General features: G+C 40.6%; 1 protein-coding gene across 1 annotated transcript; it reads left to right on the top strand.

The window, feature by feature from the left end:
* The first annotated feature begins 1,369 nt into the window (after positions 1–1,369).
* lhx5 (LIM homeobox 5) lies at positions 1,370–16,168 on the top strand. The gene is made up of 5 exons (XM_085414463.1): positions 1,370–2,332; positions 4,177–4,400; positions 5,383–5,660; positions 8,503–8,668; positions 14,123–16,168. The coding sequence occupies exons 1-5, from the start codon at positions 2,160–2,162 to the stop codon at positions 14,470–14,472; spliced, it is 1,191 nt and encodes a 396-aa protein (XP_085270589.1). The 5' UTR covers positions 1,370–2,159; the 3' UTR covers positions 14,473–16,168.
* Positions 16,169–16,572: the final 404 nt, after the last annotated feature.

Genomic DNA, 16,572 nt, shown 5'->3' with positions numbered 1-16,572 from the left:
CCTGCTGCTGTCCTTGGTGCTTGCTGCCTTTGGTACCATGGACAGCTCCCTCATTTTTCTCCACAGGTGAGTGTCTCACTCTTTGGGTGGTGTTTAGCGTGCACAGAAGAGCAGAACAAAGCAAAAGCAAACAGAGCTTCTTTATACCCTTGCACAGCTGCATTCAAACTAGAGGTTTTCCTCACATGCTCTTTTCCCCACTGTGGGCTTTTTGTCTGTACCTCCCTGACCCCCCCCCCCCCCCCCCCCCCCACACACACACACACACACACACACACTCCATCTCAGTTTGTGGGCTAAAGGTCATTGAAGCTTGAGTAATTCAGGAAACTTATTCAGCCTCATCTCTACAAAAACCAGATCTGGCCAGGTTAAACCACAGATACCTGTAGAGTAAATCCACACTTGGATGTGTGGCATCATTTTGATAAGAAAAACACTAATTTTTGCTTAGAACACTAACACTAATTATACCTCGTGTCATAGCTGAAAGGCCGGAGGTTCCTTTAAACGCTCTACACACCATCAGTGTACCAATTTAGGAAGACAGTAAAAAGAGAAACTGAAGTAAGGAAAAAAACAAATAGGGTAGATAAGGAGAAAGAAAGAAAGAAAGAAAGAAAGAAAGAAAGAAAGAAAGAAAGAAAGAAAGAAAGAAAGAAAGAAAGAAAGAAAGAAAGAAAGAAAGAAAGAAAGAAAGAAAGAAAGCATTTTTATACATAGCTTCTGCCATCATGATGCCTGTTTGGTAAAATGAAATAAAAAATATTGTGACCTATTTTTAAAAAAAATATTATCAATACTCTTTTAAATTTTATGCAATCAGTAAATATTCGTTATCTTAAAGCTAACACCTTCTTAGAACCTTTCATAGTAAAAGCACCTAAATGTTGATACAAGTATATTTCATAGATAGATCCTAACAGTTTTCCTTTCTTCCTCTGTTAAAACTAACAACCTTGTTGTTTGTCTGTTCCTCTAAATGTTATCTTGAATGGCCTTCAGTCGTGTAAAATGAGCCAAAATTCACACCTAATTTCATTCAAATGAGGCCCCATTATGCTTAAAACAGTCTCACCCAACACGAATTAGCGCATCGCATGTTTGCTTAACTGCAACTAACAAAACGAGGCTGTTGGTAAATATTGAAATTCCCTTCGATTGGTGGCCACTCTGTTAAAGCGCCGGGTGACCACGCTCTCCCTATTGATGAGCTCCTGCTAATCCATCGCATTTCCCTGCAAATAGCTTTCTGCATGAGAAAAGGCCCGCGTCCCCCCTCCTCCTCCTGTCTTCGCCCAGCACAGCCTTGTTCGGCTACTCCCTCTCCCAACAAGCTACTTCTAGTCCGATTCATTTCAGAGGCGTGCCCGTTGTACCTATGCACTGACATTTTCACGTTCATCGCCAGTAAAATGTTCTGACGTTCATAGTCTAACCTGCAACTGATGCATTCCCTTCTAAAGCCAGTGCCGTCTCCGTGACCCACCGTGAAACTTCCTCATGCCTGTTGGCCTCTATCAGCGCCACTACAAACACCCTGCATCCACGGCCTAGGTGTTTTCTGCTCAGGGTCCGCTCGGAGGCTACAGCTATGAACGTGTAACCATAACAACTGCGCTCTGATTGGCTCTTCTGGCACGGGAATTAACAAGGGCGTCATCCAATCTCAGCGCAGGAAGCGCGTCGCGCTGGCAAAACCTCGTGATAACCAAGGCACAGGGACGTGCAAGTGGCGACGTGAGGTGAGCCTGAAGGAAATTACTGGACCCCAAACAAAGCGTGAGCAAAAGGGATAAATTATTTAGAAGTAAACACGTTTAAAAAATGATGTTTTAACATTGAATTGGCGAGAAAACATGTCTGGTTTGGCCATTACGCAGTCCATCAGCTGGCGCAGCTGAATTTTTTCTCCCCTCTTCTCCTCTGGATTTGTGGATTGTGACAAGTAGCAGGACAGCGACCAAACAGGACCAGGACTACAGCAGTTCTCGGGGATTGTCACTCCGCTGCCTTTGAACGACAGGTCCCTCCAGTTTTCGCCTGACAGCACACCTCTCTGAGCCAAGACGTTGTTCCGCGTAAACTCGGAGTGCCCAAGTCCGAGCAGCGCAGTCCGCGTGGGTAGGTCGGCACTCGGCGTCCTGCAGGCCGGCGATATGATGGTCCAGTGTGCCGGGTGCGAACGGCCCATCTTGGACCGGTTCCTCCTCAACGTGCTGGACAGAGCCTGGCACGCCAAGTGCGTCCAGTGCTGTGAGTGCAACTGCAACCTCACCGAGAAGTGCTTCTCCAGAGACGGAAAGCTCTATTGCAAAATTGACTTTTTCAGGTAACTGAATTTGGAATCAAGAGGTCTTCAAAAAAAAAAAAGAGAGGGAGAGAGAGAGAAAGAAAGAAATCACGCTTTGATTCAAGCATTCGTCAACACCTTTACAATAAGGGAAATTATTTTGGGGTTAAAGATTGATAAAAAAAATAATAATAGAAGAACAGGATGAAGAAAAATACAAATTAAAGCCTGGCACATAAAGTCGAGCTCGGTGCGCTGGACTCAGGTCATAGGCCACGTTAACCCGTACTTGGATTTTTTTTTATGGTTAAAGGAATTTAAGATAAATCTAAAAGTATACATTTTCCCTTATTTGTTAATAATATCCGTAATTTTTAAAATGCATGATTTTTACCTATCTCTGTGTGGTGACATTTTTAGGAAATGATATGAACCGTGTGGCGTCAAAAGGGGCCTCTATTATAAAAGAATGGACATATAAATATATTGATTCTGTATCCTCGTGTATTCTGTGCTTATTTTTTTTTCTTTTCTTTAAAAAAAATCTATTTCCAGCTCCAGACAACACTTTTATTTCAAACACCCATTAGGCTATTAACCGGTTCACAATTTCCAAAAAGTGTTCCAGGTAATTGAGTGATAAGTGAAGCCCTTGTTTGTCACTCTCTTAGCATCATTTTCATTTGTATGTGTCAGTTATTTTCTCCCAAATTGTCTAATGACATGTAAGACACATCAGCCTTTGTTGGGACGGGGCTATTATTGGCCTCGCGCGGCCTTGGCCGTCATATTACCACAGGTCCCATCAAGCGGTGGATTTAAATGGCCAGCCATTAGCTAGGCGAAACAGTAATCACCCTAATGTGTCCATTTGTTGTGTAAGTAGAGTTGTGCCCTTTCGCTGGGGGAGGCTTGGTCACGCATGTGAAAAGTGGATAGTGATGCGATACCATTGTAAGTGAATGGAAAGGCAAGCACAGTGTTAAAACAATGCTCCACAACAAGGGTGTCTGCAGTCACCCAAAGGCTTAACCAGCCCCCGACAGGCGGACTTAAAATCCAGCTACAGCAGGCCCAAAGTGAGCCTTAAGCATCTGTTCAAACTCTTTCCATCAGTAAAGACATCTGGGCAGGCGAGAAATACTGTAAGCGTCACTCAGTCAAATGTGCTTTATCGCACTTCTTTTGAGAGTAATTAAAAAGAGAGAAAGGGGAAAAAACGGACTCACCCCGGCAAATGAGGAGGGGGAATTTTAGTGAATTTATTTTTGGGCTATTTGTGTATCAAATCGATGAGTCTTCCCACCCAGTGCTATTTAAGCGCGGGTGAATATGGATTAAGAGAAGATTTGCACGCTAAGATGCTCCTACTCTGCCTAATCCTATAATATATCCACGAGTACAATGTGTTGATTGTCACTAATACGTTTTGCGTGGGGTTATTGTCAGAGCACCTCAATCAAAATTAGGAAGGTTTTTTTTAAAAAAAAAAAACCTTTCTCTAAAGTCTTTTTCTAAATGATTTTAATGGCTATGTTATCAACACTCTCATAGAGAGAGGTGCTCTGGTTGAGTAATTACCTGTTACGTTTTATTTACTAAAAACGTTACAGTGGATTATTATTATTATTATTATTATTATTATTATTATTATTATTATTATTATTATTATTATTATGTGTTAGTGACATTTATATCACTTGCTAAACTAAAGGCGTTAAACCTGTTTATTCCTTCTAAATTAATATTATTTTAATACCAGCTTCTTTTTAGTATTAATGATTATATGATGGATGTGGGTAATTTCTAACAGACCCCTTTACGCGCTGCCGTCATAAAAAAAAAAATCTCAATCTCACCTTCATTTTTCGTTTTCCGTGCAGGCGATTTGGCACTAAATGCGCTGGCTGTCTGCAGGGAATCTCGCCGAACGACTTGGTCCGCAAAGCTCGAAGCAAAGTGTTTCACCTAAACTGCTTCACCTGCATGGTGTGTAACAAACAGCTGTCCACGGGAGAAGAACTCTATGTGATAGACGAGAACAAGTTTGTGTGCAAAGATGATTATCTGAGCTCCGGGGCCATAAAGGAAGTCAACTTGAACTCAGGTAAGCGAAGCGACACCAGGCCTGCGCTGCGTTTTTGTCTCCCATTCAACAATAAGCAATGATAACAATAAGAGGGCTGCTGAGGGCGTTGTTTATTTTAATAACCGTGGAACCGATTTAAAAAGAAAGAAAGAAAGAAAGAAAGAAAGAAAGAAAGAAAGAAAGAAAGAAAGAAAGAAAGAAAGAAAGAAATCGGATGAATAAATTGGCAATCAGCATTTTAATAGACAAAAGAAAAGCAGAAGTGGCGGCTTTAAATATAAGTTGATGCTGAGCTTTTGCAGCATTCCGCGGAGAGCATCTCACAGTAACCTTATGAGATGAATACTTTCAATATTTACCCCCAAAGAACAATAGCTTTCTGTTATTATACGTCAGGGTCCACTGGGGATGAGTCTGTTGGTCTGGCCGTGTGTGCTGCTCCTCATTCCACTCTATTTATCCTTATAAAAAGCTCAGGAGGGCAGCAACTCCACTCCACACCCTATTTACTAAAGGTGTCACGCGTCCCTTTTTCATAAACCCTTTGTTTTGATCTCCAATATAAATCTCTTCATTTGCTCGCAAATGTAATATGGCTGCATGCCCGTATGTCATCTTTTTTTGTGTGCGTAAATTGGAGATGTTAGCAACTGTGGATTTTTATATTTTTTTTTGGTATTATTTTGCGCATTTGTTTTTTGCGTTTTGTTTGATACTTCAGATATTATTTAAGAAAAATAAATATACAAATAAAGAAATAAGGGAAAACAGAAACTGGGAGACAAAAATTCACCGAGGGGCGTAAAAACGCATTTCATTTACCATTAGGTCAAGTTTCGGATGCGTAATAGTCAGCAACGCTTGTGTGCATCTCCAAGGCTGATTAAAACAGCCCCCCACCACCACCCACCGCACCCCGCCACCCCCCACCTTGACATTTCGGATCGTGACCTGACCTTCCTTCTTGTTTGTCCCCCCACCCATCCGCCCCGTCCCCCAGTGTCGTCGTGCACAGATAGGAGTTTATCGCCGGATCTGCAGGACCCAATACAGGACGACATAAAAGAGACGGACAATTCAACGTCCTCAGATAAGGAAACGAACAATATTGAGAACGAGGAGCAGAACTCTGGGGCCAAAAGGCGGGGGCCCCGGACCACCATCAAGGCCAAGCAGCTGGAAACGTTAAAGGCTGCTTTTGTTGCCACGCCGAAACCGACCCGGCACATTCGAGAACAGCTGGCACAGGAAACAGGGCTGAACATGCGCGTCATCCAGGTAAGATCAGCTGTGTTGTTTGTGGATCGCTGGAACTTTTTTTTCTTCGATTCAGATGAGGGAGGGATCTGCGGCGACACGGACAGATTAGAGACAGATGACACATTATAAATCAAAGGAATTACTTTTTAATTTTACTGAAATGTGCAGACATTTAATTGAAAGCCTCATCATCTATTAGTGAAATGCCAAAACACGATGCGGACTATTAGATGAATATATGCCACATTTAAACGAACCCCACCACCTGCTGTATGTAAACTGTCTTCCTTGTTTGTTTATTTTGGCTTTATTTTTGTGTTGTGGAAGTATTTCATGAAATATATGGATTTGGTTGATTTTATTTTGTACTGTAGCATTTTTTTTTCCTAGCTTGTAAAACCCCCCAAAAAACAGTCCAACATATGGAACTGCAGGCAGCATGGTGCCTAAAATGAGAGTTTCATGTTTGCATTAACAGTAGATTCACAATATGCAGAAAAGCATTGTTTTTAATGTTCACACTTACTTATTTTATTATTTATTTATGATTGACTTTTATAGAAATATGGTTACAACATTTGATACTTTTATTTAAACGCAAGTTGTTTTTTTTAAATTACTGCATTCAAAATCATAAATCACACTTTATTTTTTCTATAAAAAAGAGTCTCCTACTTGCTTGTAATTTCAGCATAAAAACATCAAAGCACACTTTGAACTTACACTAATACATTTTATTGATGCATGAGAAATACATTATTTGTAAAAGAATTTCCTTTTTTGGGGTGCAGACTGTGTTTGTTTCAGCAATAACATGTGATGCACAGCCATGAAATTAGTGAAAGGTTAGCTTTGTTTTTGCCAAAGGTAAGAGGAAACCCACATACAAACATGTTGTGCAATACAACACAAGCATACACTGTTTTTGGACCTCTCTGCCATCCTCAAAACACACACACAGACACACATGCAAGCACACATGCTTGATGCCTGGGTGCAGACTGTGTTAGGATGATTAGCACCATCTCTGCCAACTGTGATGTGGCTTTTTGTGCACTCACTGTAATTATCGCTGATTTCACAGATTTACATACCACCCTCCCCTTTCCCACCTCTCCGCTCTTACTCACTTACAGCCCGTGCCTCTCCACCGCTTCATCTATATCATAAACTGCAGCCAGCATGTGCGAGTGTGCAGCAACAGAGCTCAATCGCTCAATGAATCAATCAATCATTCAATGAACCAGCAAACCAGTCGATATATCAGTCAGTCAGTCTGGGCTGCGATAAGCCCCCCCCCCCCCCCCCCCCACCTCCCCATTCCACCTCTGCACCCTCCGCCTGTGTGTGTTGCTCGGAGCCAAAATGGAGGCTGCGTTTCGTCATCTTCCTCCCTGTTCAGTGTGTGTTAAATACCATTGCTCTCAACGCAGGGAGCCCTGTGAGCCACGCTGCTTCTCCAGCATGCGTATGTAATCCCTAAGCAACGCTCTCTCAAGGGAAGCGAGAGCATTTCCATGAAAATGTACCCTACAGTTAGATGATTGTTCTCAATAAGCAGGTGTTGCGTTTGCCGCTGGAGCACAGAGTGCAGAGCCTAAGTAGTTTTAGGTGTATGTGTGGAAGGGGATATGTGTGTGTGTGTGTGTGTGTGTGTGTGTGTGTGTGTGTGTGTGTGTGTGTGTGTGTGTGTGTGTGTGTGTGTGTGTGTGTGTTTTTCTTTTTTTTTGTGAGTGTGTTTTTGTTAATCTGTAGCACAGTGGGATTCTCCCTCTGGCATAGCCTAGCTGGTGTGAACATAGATCATTATGCAGCAGTGAAGCAAAGGCGAAACGAGATGTGTTATGTGCTTATAATTCAAAGACATTCTTCCATATGATGCACCGTTTTGCAATTTTGAAACCCTCCTTTGTTTGTCTTTGAAAGACAGTTTATTTAATCTCAGTGGTTTAACTTCATATGGCTTTGTATTTGGGGCCGTTGATATTACTTTGCTATTCATCTGAAATTTGCAACAGGAAACTGCCATCATCACTGGAAAAATGGAGCAGAAATTGTTCCTTTCTTGTTATTATTCAGTCATCGCTGGCTTTCCTAATTTTTCATTTTGATCCTTTTGTGCTTTTTTGACATGAACTCTAACACTGTAGCACAAAACGCCTCCCGATTCATTATGTGCAAACAACGATTTGATTATACCTATGTAATTCTTGTGTCGCACTGCAGAATGTTCATATGAGATTGAGTTCTTTGACTTTTTCTGTTAATGGCATTTTTATGGGTTTTTATACTTTAAAAACCCATAGAACCCATCAAGTCATTTTTGAAGCTGAATTTCAAGCATTTACACCTCAATTAATACAAATGAAAACAGGCCACAGCTAATTGTGGTACAGTAAATACAGTTCAAAATGGGTGCAGAGGTGCCAGATAATTGGGAGGCAAGTACGTTGTGTCATTTCTGGGAAATAGTTTGCAGCTTCTGAATAAAAGCTCTTTAAAGGAATCAATTCATTTGAATTTAATTGTGAAATTTGAAAGTGGTGCAAACTTTGCAACATTGAGCATTAACAGTAAGAAAAACCCTTAAAACGATTAGTTGGTCCATATGTAATTGTTTTAGCTTTTCAATTGTGGTTCACAGATTTTTTTTTTTTGTTTTGTTTTTGATCACACCCCAGTGTTACTCTCACATCGACATCATTTGTGCGTTTTTACAAGCTCTGCAAGGTTTACTACAGTTTGAGTGAATGGTGATTTGAAAAAGGATGACAATAAACTACAAATTTGTAAAAAAAAAAAAAAAAAAGAAAGAAAAAAGATGAGATCGGCTGATAACTCAGACCCTGGTTTGTTTCAGGTCTGGTTCCAGAACAGAAGATCCAAAGAACGGAGAATGAAGCAGCTGAGTGCTCTGGGCGCCCGACGGCATGCCTTCTTCAGGGGCCCGAGGAGGATGAGGCCGCTGGGAGGCAGGCTGGAAGACCCAGACATCTTAGGACCTGGAGCCTACGGTTACTATGGAGGTAAGAAATGAACGCTGTGACAACAGATGCAGTGCTAGCACAAATTTAGTGCACACTTCTTGCTGTGTCTTTAAATACACTCAGATACCACACCTGCAGGTTCTTTACCTCTTGCAATATTAATGCGCAATATGGAGCAAGTGCAATAGCAAATATAATCTGTATCCCTGGTTTCACACTCAAAAAAAGGTGATATTGTGTAAGCAAACTGCAGTTCTGAGGAAAGCAGGTGCCTGGAGGATGTTTTTCACATTGCAAGTATATCACATAAATCTGCTATATATTAGAATACAGGTGGAGCCCCAGTGTACTTTATTGGATCATTTGCTTTCACATTACTTTCTTGAATCCACTCATCTTTTGTTCAGAGATGAAATGATCAGGACTTGAGTCTAAGTCTAATCTCGTGCACGCTGCACTCAGTTTGTGTGGTACACAATAACCAGCTAAGAAGCTTTTAACTGTTAACTGTTCCGAGCACAGCTCTGTAGTCTGGTTATCTCAGCGCGCCCAGAGGAATGTAAATAAAGTTTCAATCCTGTTGAACTGTCACATTTGTTACATAGCTAGGAGAGAAAATGCTAGATAGGAGCACATATGTTCCAGTGGGACACTTTGCAAACAAAGCTTGCAGCATGGGTGGCATGACTGAAGTGTGATTTTTTTATTTATTTATTTATTTATTTTGGCCTTTCAGAATGGTGAACTTCAAAAATGGCACCTGTAATGGCTCCACTATATTTGTGAGAATTGATTTCTGTGCCATTCAGCAATAGAAACACGTCTCCCTTCTTGTCTCTCTTAACTTTTATTCAGCATGAAGTTGCACCTAATAACCCTTTCCAAGATCACAACTTGTGAGTGTCATTCACTTTCTGAAAAGTAGCTAGCTTCCGTCTTAAAAACACAGCTGTGAGAGAAGAATACTTGTTCAAAGAAAGAAAGGGTGAGTTCGATAAGGACGTAAAAATGAATAGAAGATTTATTCATTTTAAAGAGAGATGCATTCATTTTAACCAAAGCCAGACACATACCTCCATACAGGAATATATTTAGCTATTGCTATATAAGATAAGCTAGACTTATTAGTGCACTAATATACTGACCATTCTAATGCAAATAACTACAACGAACAACACCCTGATGAAATATTTCTGCTGCCACAAGGGGAAAACAAGGCATGCATTTGCACTTATAGTCCAAAGGTTTCATAAAAAAAGGAGTTGGTTTGTTGCTGAAATAGATTCTCCAGTTGGTGTAGAGATTGTCAAAAAAACATTGCTTTTTAAAGGTCATAAAAAAATAAAGAGAAAAAAGACCCTTTGCTTCAAAAGAAAATAATCTCAAGACAAAAGAGCGAGATAACAACACAGCGCTAACGCAACAGCCGCCCCACACTGTACTGCAGGAATAAAGCCGATGCACCTGTCATGCATATCAGCAGTTTGTTTTTGATGGACAGTCTGTGAGCTGCTGTTTCCATACAGCACCTCCTGCACCTCTACCTGAAGGGCCCTGGCATTGAGGATACAATAAACCGGAGCCATCAAGGCTGCAACACAGGGAGTGGGAGGGGAAAAGAGAGGACAAAAAACCTCCATCCCTCGCTCTCATGTCTCTCGCTTTCTTTGCACTCTGCTTTTCACACCCTTTTGTCCCACGGCAGCGCAGGCCAGCCTGCTTGCCTTTATCTAAGCTCGCTGCCTCCTCGTGTTCCTCTGCTGCTGTTCAGAGCGAGCGATGCCTGTGTGTGTGGTATGATGCATCTGCATGTATGAGTGTAATTATAGTTTGCAGAGCTGACACTCCCCTCAGCACCTACCCTGGTCTCTCTCTCTCTCTTTCATCCGCACACACATGAACACACCACAAGACAAGCTTTTTGCTTATCCCCAAGGTCAGCTGAACTAGCAGGAGCCTGTTTGGGAAATCTAACAATTAGCTTGTTTGCAAAACCTTTGATTATACCTCCTGATAATTTATAACAAATAAATAAAACAAAATTACACACTACGACAAATAAATGCAGATTTTACAATTAGGCCGAATGTTTCTTGAGGTATAACCTGTTAGTTCTCGAGCCTCCCCGTTTCGACTGAAATAGCAGCGAGAAGAACATATGGTAGGAGTGGAGAAATGTTAGTGTAGCATCTGGGGCACGGGGATAAAACCTGTCATCGATCTCGGTTCACGGCGGTGCTGAAACCGAATAGATTTAATGCAACTCTGGGAGTTTGGAATGAGAAACAGGAGGCAGTTGAAGGTTTGTAGTAATTGTTGATTAGTAGATGCAAAGAGTGTATAAAGTAACAGGCTATTTGTTAAGCCAATCAATTCTTTCTAAACTGTTTTGGTCATTGCTTATGATGAACAACACACGAAATAGAAAATCACTTAATATTTAATCATTTTAAAAATCACCTTCCAGACTTTTTGCAGTGCAAGCACTGCCTGTGGCTACTTGTCATCTGAGTCCACTGTGCTGGCTGTAGTGGAAGAATAATTGCAGTGCCTGTTTGAAAGCATAGCTGTGTTGATTTAAGATCGATTCATTTTGTTTTTTCTAATAATAGGGGCACATATTCATATAATTTAAGTTTCTTGTATGTAAGGAACAGGTTAGCTTAAAGCTCAATATACAACCTTGGGAACAGCTATAGTCTGTCTTAGTTATTAGATTAAATCTTCCTGTCTGCAACATTAAATCTCAAAAAGTACAAATACAAACCCTTTTTCAGGTCGACTGCTGTATATAGGATATGAGCTCCCCTGAAAACACGATTTGCAACATTTTGGGTGGTCTCTAAAATACTGACAATATACTACTGTTGCGATTCTGCATGTAGAATTAAGCTATTATATTGCATGACTACGTGCAATCACAGTTTAATGTGAATTCTTATGGGTGGATTTGTTTCCTTCAGTCAGAGCTAGCATTTTCTTTTCCACTGTTTGTGCTGAGCTGGTCAAAAGAAGTCTTTGTGCTAAGCTAAGCTGAGTGGAACTGCCCTTTGGTGATTGCATTACATCTATGAGACAACCTCAAGAGTAGCATGGGCTGCCCTTAATAATAGCCTTGGCAAGACGAGTGTTCATCTTAAAGACCATAGTTGTTGCCAGTTTAAAACACTAAATGCACCATACACACTACATGCAAAGAAGTTACAGGGAGTTTGCAGGGTTGATTCAGTAAATGGTTGCCGGCTTCATATCTGCTACATTATTTGATATGTTTAAATTTAGTATAGGTTTCTCATTTGTAGCCGAGACCAGAAGGTCATATTTTGTGTTTCGACTGGCAGATTTCCAGGTACTCTGGATCAAAAGACCATCTTATAAGCGATGATAATCCCTTAGAAAGTTGTTTTAATTATGCAGTCAACAGGGATAGTCTTTGGGGATGTCACTGTTTATTTTTGACACTCAAAACTCTTCTTCTACTATGGGAACCAGAAACAAAATTGTGCTGTAGAAGTACGAGCGAGGAAACAAAGAGATGTCTGAAACCTCTAAGAGGCATAAGCATGCCAGTCAGTGTCATAGGTTAACCAGGAAATATTTATTTATCCAAGTATGCAATGAAGAACATCTTTGAAAGCAACAAAATCTGTTATTAATGTGTCAGTTGTTTGCTCTTTGTTCGCTTTGAAGTGAACGCCAGGAGAAGGTGCAGACATTTTCGGCAAGACGAACCACGACCTGGCTCAGAGTGTTATAGAGGAAGCATTTTAAACATGAAGGTTCTGCAACAGATATATTTTTAGCCATTCTGTATGATGCATCTAGTTTGCACTTTCTGCACTATAAGAGTAAATCTACTCTTATAGGTGTAACAACATGTTGCACAAAAATCTGTGCAATCAAAAGATTAATTCTATTGATGACAAAATATTTGGCTTTTTTTAATAATGTGACTAACGGTCCAAAAAGTCACAATGACCTGCTTTCATTTCATGATTATCACAGTAATGAAAAATTCACTTGTAACCATAAGCTAATCTATAACTTTGCTGTTTGTTGTATTTTATTTATTGGGAATTAATTAGCCTTCAAGTGGCTGAATAGGGTCATGACTGAAATCTTTCCCACCACATATTGTTGATCTATTTACAACTTGTTGTAGTTTATGTATAAAATATTTTTTAATAATATATTTTTTTCTGTTAATTATGGATTCCTGGCTAACAGAGCTAGAGTAGAAAGATTAACTACTGCAGAAGCATTAAGGCGAATACTCAATGCCCAAAGTGCTGATGGAGATGAATGGGTTAATGCTGTTAATTCATAAAAATGACTGAAACCCATAATTATTTACATTAGAAATTCTGAGAATGTCAAATAAATGAAAGAGTACAGGTATGCTGAATGACCTCACTCGGTCATTTTCATAATTAGGTAGTTTGGTTGCATGAGGGTTGAAGTCCAAAAGCAAATTCAAGGTTGTGGCAAGAGATTTGGGAAATAAATGTGTACAAAAACATACAGAATGAGCAGTTATACAGTTATTTATGATACTAATCTAATACAATATTAACATAACATTGATAATAAACCTTTAAATATCATGGTTGTCATCGGGGCTTAGCTATCGTGACACTGGATACAAACACAGTGGGAACATGGCAAGATGGAGTCACGCTGACACGATGCTGAAAGCACGATGCTGAAAGCACGATGTAGTGGACAAAACAGTGGAGAGAGGTATAAATAAAAAGGAGAAATAGCATGAAAAAAAGATTTCTAACGACATTTTAATGCCATTCTCCTTTTCTAACTTTTAACATCTGAGCTGTTCTTGCTAATTTTGCTTTTTTATTTTTTACTTTTTCAAAATTGATTTTGTGTCGTGAAGTGTTGGTCAGATGAAATGAATAAAAAGATGTCAAACTGTGTGGGACATCTGGTGTTGACCTCTGACATTTCTTTTGGACTGGTTGAATAATAATAAAAATAGCCATCAAATAATTCTTTGCTGAGTGATCAACACTAAAGTAGAGAAACCACCCGTAGTTCAGCAAATAACCACAACCCAGTAATGTAGAAGCAAGCGACAGCGCTGGTGTTTGTCATCAGACCTGACAGAGAGAAGCAGCCGACAGGACATGGCAGGGCTGCAGGGAAGCTGGAATCTCATTTTGGAATTTCTCATCCAAATCCAGAAGTTTCTGTAGGGGAATCCATCGAGGTACACGCATGGCTGCGAGCTGAATGAGGGAGAGGGAGATGAATGCACTGTGTAAGAGGCGAGAGAACTGAGGTGGAGAGGTGTGGAGTTGTTTATACACTCAAATGAGGCTGTTGGAGACCGGTTGGTTGGGAATTGGACATGATCAATTTCACCACTTAGGTAGGGGTGGAGCCGTGTGTATAAATGTAGACTGCTTGGGGGAACTGTAAGTGTTTTATGTATCTGATAGAAAGTCTAACCACATGTGTTCTCTTCTTACACCACAGAATACCAAGGTGACTATTATGGACCAGGGAGCAACTACGACTTCTTTCCCCATGGCCCTCCATCATCACAGGCTCAATCTCCAGCTGACTCCCCCTACATCCTGGGCTCTGGTCCCGGAGCGATGGAGGGTTCAGGCCACCACCCGTCAGATGACCAAAGGTTCACGGACATGATCTCCCATGCGGAAACTCCCAGTCCAGAGCCGGGCTTACCAAACTCACTTCAGCCTGTCCCGGGGGAGGCATTCGGGGGTGGGCCCAGTCCTCCTTTCTCCTTGGCCAGTAATTCCAGTTACAGCGCTCCAATGTCCCACCAAGGCCAGGAGATGGGAGAAACCACCGCTTGGTAAAGGACAAAAACACAGGGACCATTGCCTAGGCTGAATGTCAGCCTAGTTAATTCAGGAGATGAATTAAAAAAACAAACAAAACAAACAAAAAAAAACCCATTGTGGGGTGAAAATTACAGCTCAGATTTTTATGGACTGATTTTCACAACTGATGAACTGATGGACAGAATCAAGAATGGGATAGCTTGTAGGAGAACGTAATATTTGCTGCCCAGTAGACACTCCAAAGCATATCCCTTCCTGGATTACTGGACTTGAAATATATATATTTAAAAAGAAAAAAAAATGCGATTCCACCCAGCAAAAATGCTTCTCGCCTTCCCCTTGACGTTAACGACGGTATCATCTAATAGGGAGAAATGCCAAAGGGGACATGTTTAGTTCTCTTAGTTTCTCACCACCTTCTTTAAGACATTGCTTCAAAGCAGTATTAGTTTCCATTCTGTTGCTCTTCAATGCCACTTCACGCTCAGCATAACAAAGGAGCCGGTTTTGATACATGCTTTAATGTTCATCTACAAACACGCCTGTTTCAATCGAGGCAGCTTATTTTAAACATTCGCCAACATGTCAAATCAAAAGCTGCCACTTGATAGACACGCTGACACCTCCAGCACGGCACTGACATTCTCTAGCCCACGTCTCAGCTATAAGTCCCTTAATGCACACAAAGCGTTCTTGATCATAGCTCAAAAGAAGGATGTCTATACCATTATTCAAAACACGAACACAATTATACAGACACTTGTACCCACACACACACACATACACACACACGGACAAATCTCACACCCATCGAAGCGGCCCTGATAGTTCTGCTCTGCACACTGCTTCACCTGACCTTCCTTTTGTTACTGTCCCTTTTAAAAAACATGTTTTAATGGAATTGATTTTCAAAAGAACATTGAACCCATAATGGAGAATGTCCTTCAACAGCTGAGGTCTCCTTCCTCTAAAGAGAGAAAACAAAAGAGGGGGCAGACAACATCTGTGACATTACCGCTGTCTGCTCCGAAGCACTCATTGCCATCTAGTGGCCACATTTTTAAGGCACAGAGAATTAAAATAAGCTCAAAAGCGGCAGACTCGGGTTGTGTGTGTGTGTTTGTGTCTATCACTGTGTGTGTGAACATCTTTGTGCTTCAAAGGACAAATTCTCTGCATTTTATTTCAGACCGATCAGGGCCAAGTGTCACCACAGCTGCTATTTGAAAAGTCCGCCTTTGTGAAAACATATTAAAAGAAAGAATGATTATTTTTTGTCTCTCAATTCCTAATTTCAACTCCATGTCATTCTTTACTCTCTCAGCTCAATCTCATCTCTACACAAAATGTCTCAAACAGACCACATCTAACACGAGGAATGCTGTTTTTTTCTGCAATGAGTTAGCTCTACTTGAAATTTTGTTTTCAGATCGTCTGTATTTCCTTTCAACATTGTTTCAGATGTAGGAAGAATGTGTCTTTTTTTCTGTTGTATGGAGATATTCTTGGATACAGGACTGAGTGGGAGCTTGTCTGTGTCTTTCTGAACGCTTGCGAGTGTGTATGCTTGTTCGTGTGTGTGTGTGTGTGTGTGTGTGTGTGTGTGTGTGTGTGTGTGTGTGTGTGTGTGTGTGTGTAGATTTATGGGGGGGAATTGGGGCAAGGCTGTATTATTTCTATGTAAATAGCACTGGTAATAAAACCTTCTCTTATAACTTGAAGATCTGGTTTCTTGTTTAGTGTCGTCACACATCTTTTCTTTAATTTGCTGTAAAGCAAAGTAGTACTAGCATGATTTCAAAGCAGCCATAATTTGCTTTAGCTACTCATTAAGTTTGAGAGAACAATATCGCACTCTTAACTCAGCTACACCTGTTTAGCATTTACTGTGCTGATAATGATTACAATAAGAAAAATGATTAGCTTGTTAAAATTATGCATTACAGTAAAACTAACAGCCCAATAAAATACAAAGCAGTTCATATTAGCTTGATCCCAATCAGCTATAACACATATATCTTTGTTAGGACATTTTATAAAAAATTAATCAGTTGTAACACTTTTGATGTTACTGATACTGCTGAAGACACTTATGGATAAATTCAATTTTAGGGT

The sequence above is a fragment of the Rhamphochromis longiceps genome, linkage group LG7, assembly GCF_057381845.1.
Source record: "Rhamphochromis longiceps isolate RC_006_pf linkage group LG7, R_longiceps_female_GT1.1, whole genome shotgun sequence".
Lineage (NCBI taxonomy): Eukaryota > Metazoa > Chordata > Actinopteri > Cichliformes > Cichlidae > Rhamphochromis > Rhamphochromis longiceps.
This window is presented reverse-complemented; position numbering and strand designations above follow the sequence as displayed.

What these genes read in the sequence shown, in the direction of transcription:
- lhx5 (XM_085414463.1), top strand. Translation starts at nt 2,160, where the DNA reads ATGATGGTCCAGTGTGCCGGGTGCGAACGGCCCATCTTGGACCGGTTC. An exon ending in TGCAAAATTGACTTTTTCAG is followed by an intron (nt 2,333 to 4,176) that starts GTAACTGAATTT and finishes TTTTCCGTGCAG; the next exon opens with GCGATTTGGCACTAAATGCG. An exon ending in TGAACATGCGCGTCATCCAG is followed by an intron (nt 5,661 to 8,502) that starts GTAAGATCAGCT and finishes GGTTTGTTTCAG; the next exon opens with GTCTGGTTCCAGAACAGAAG.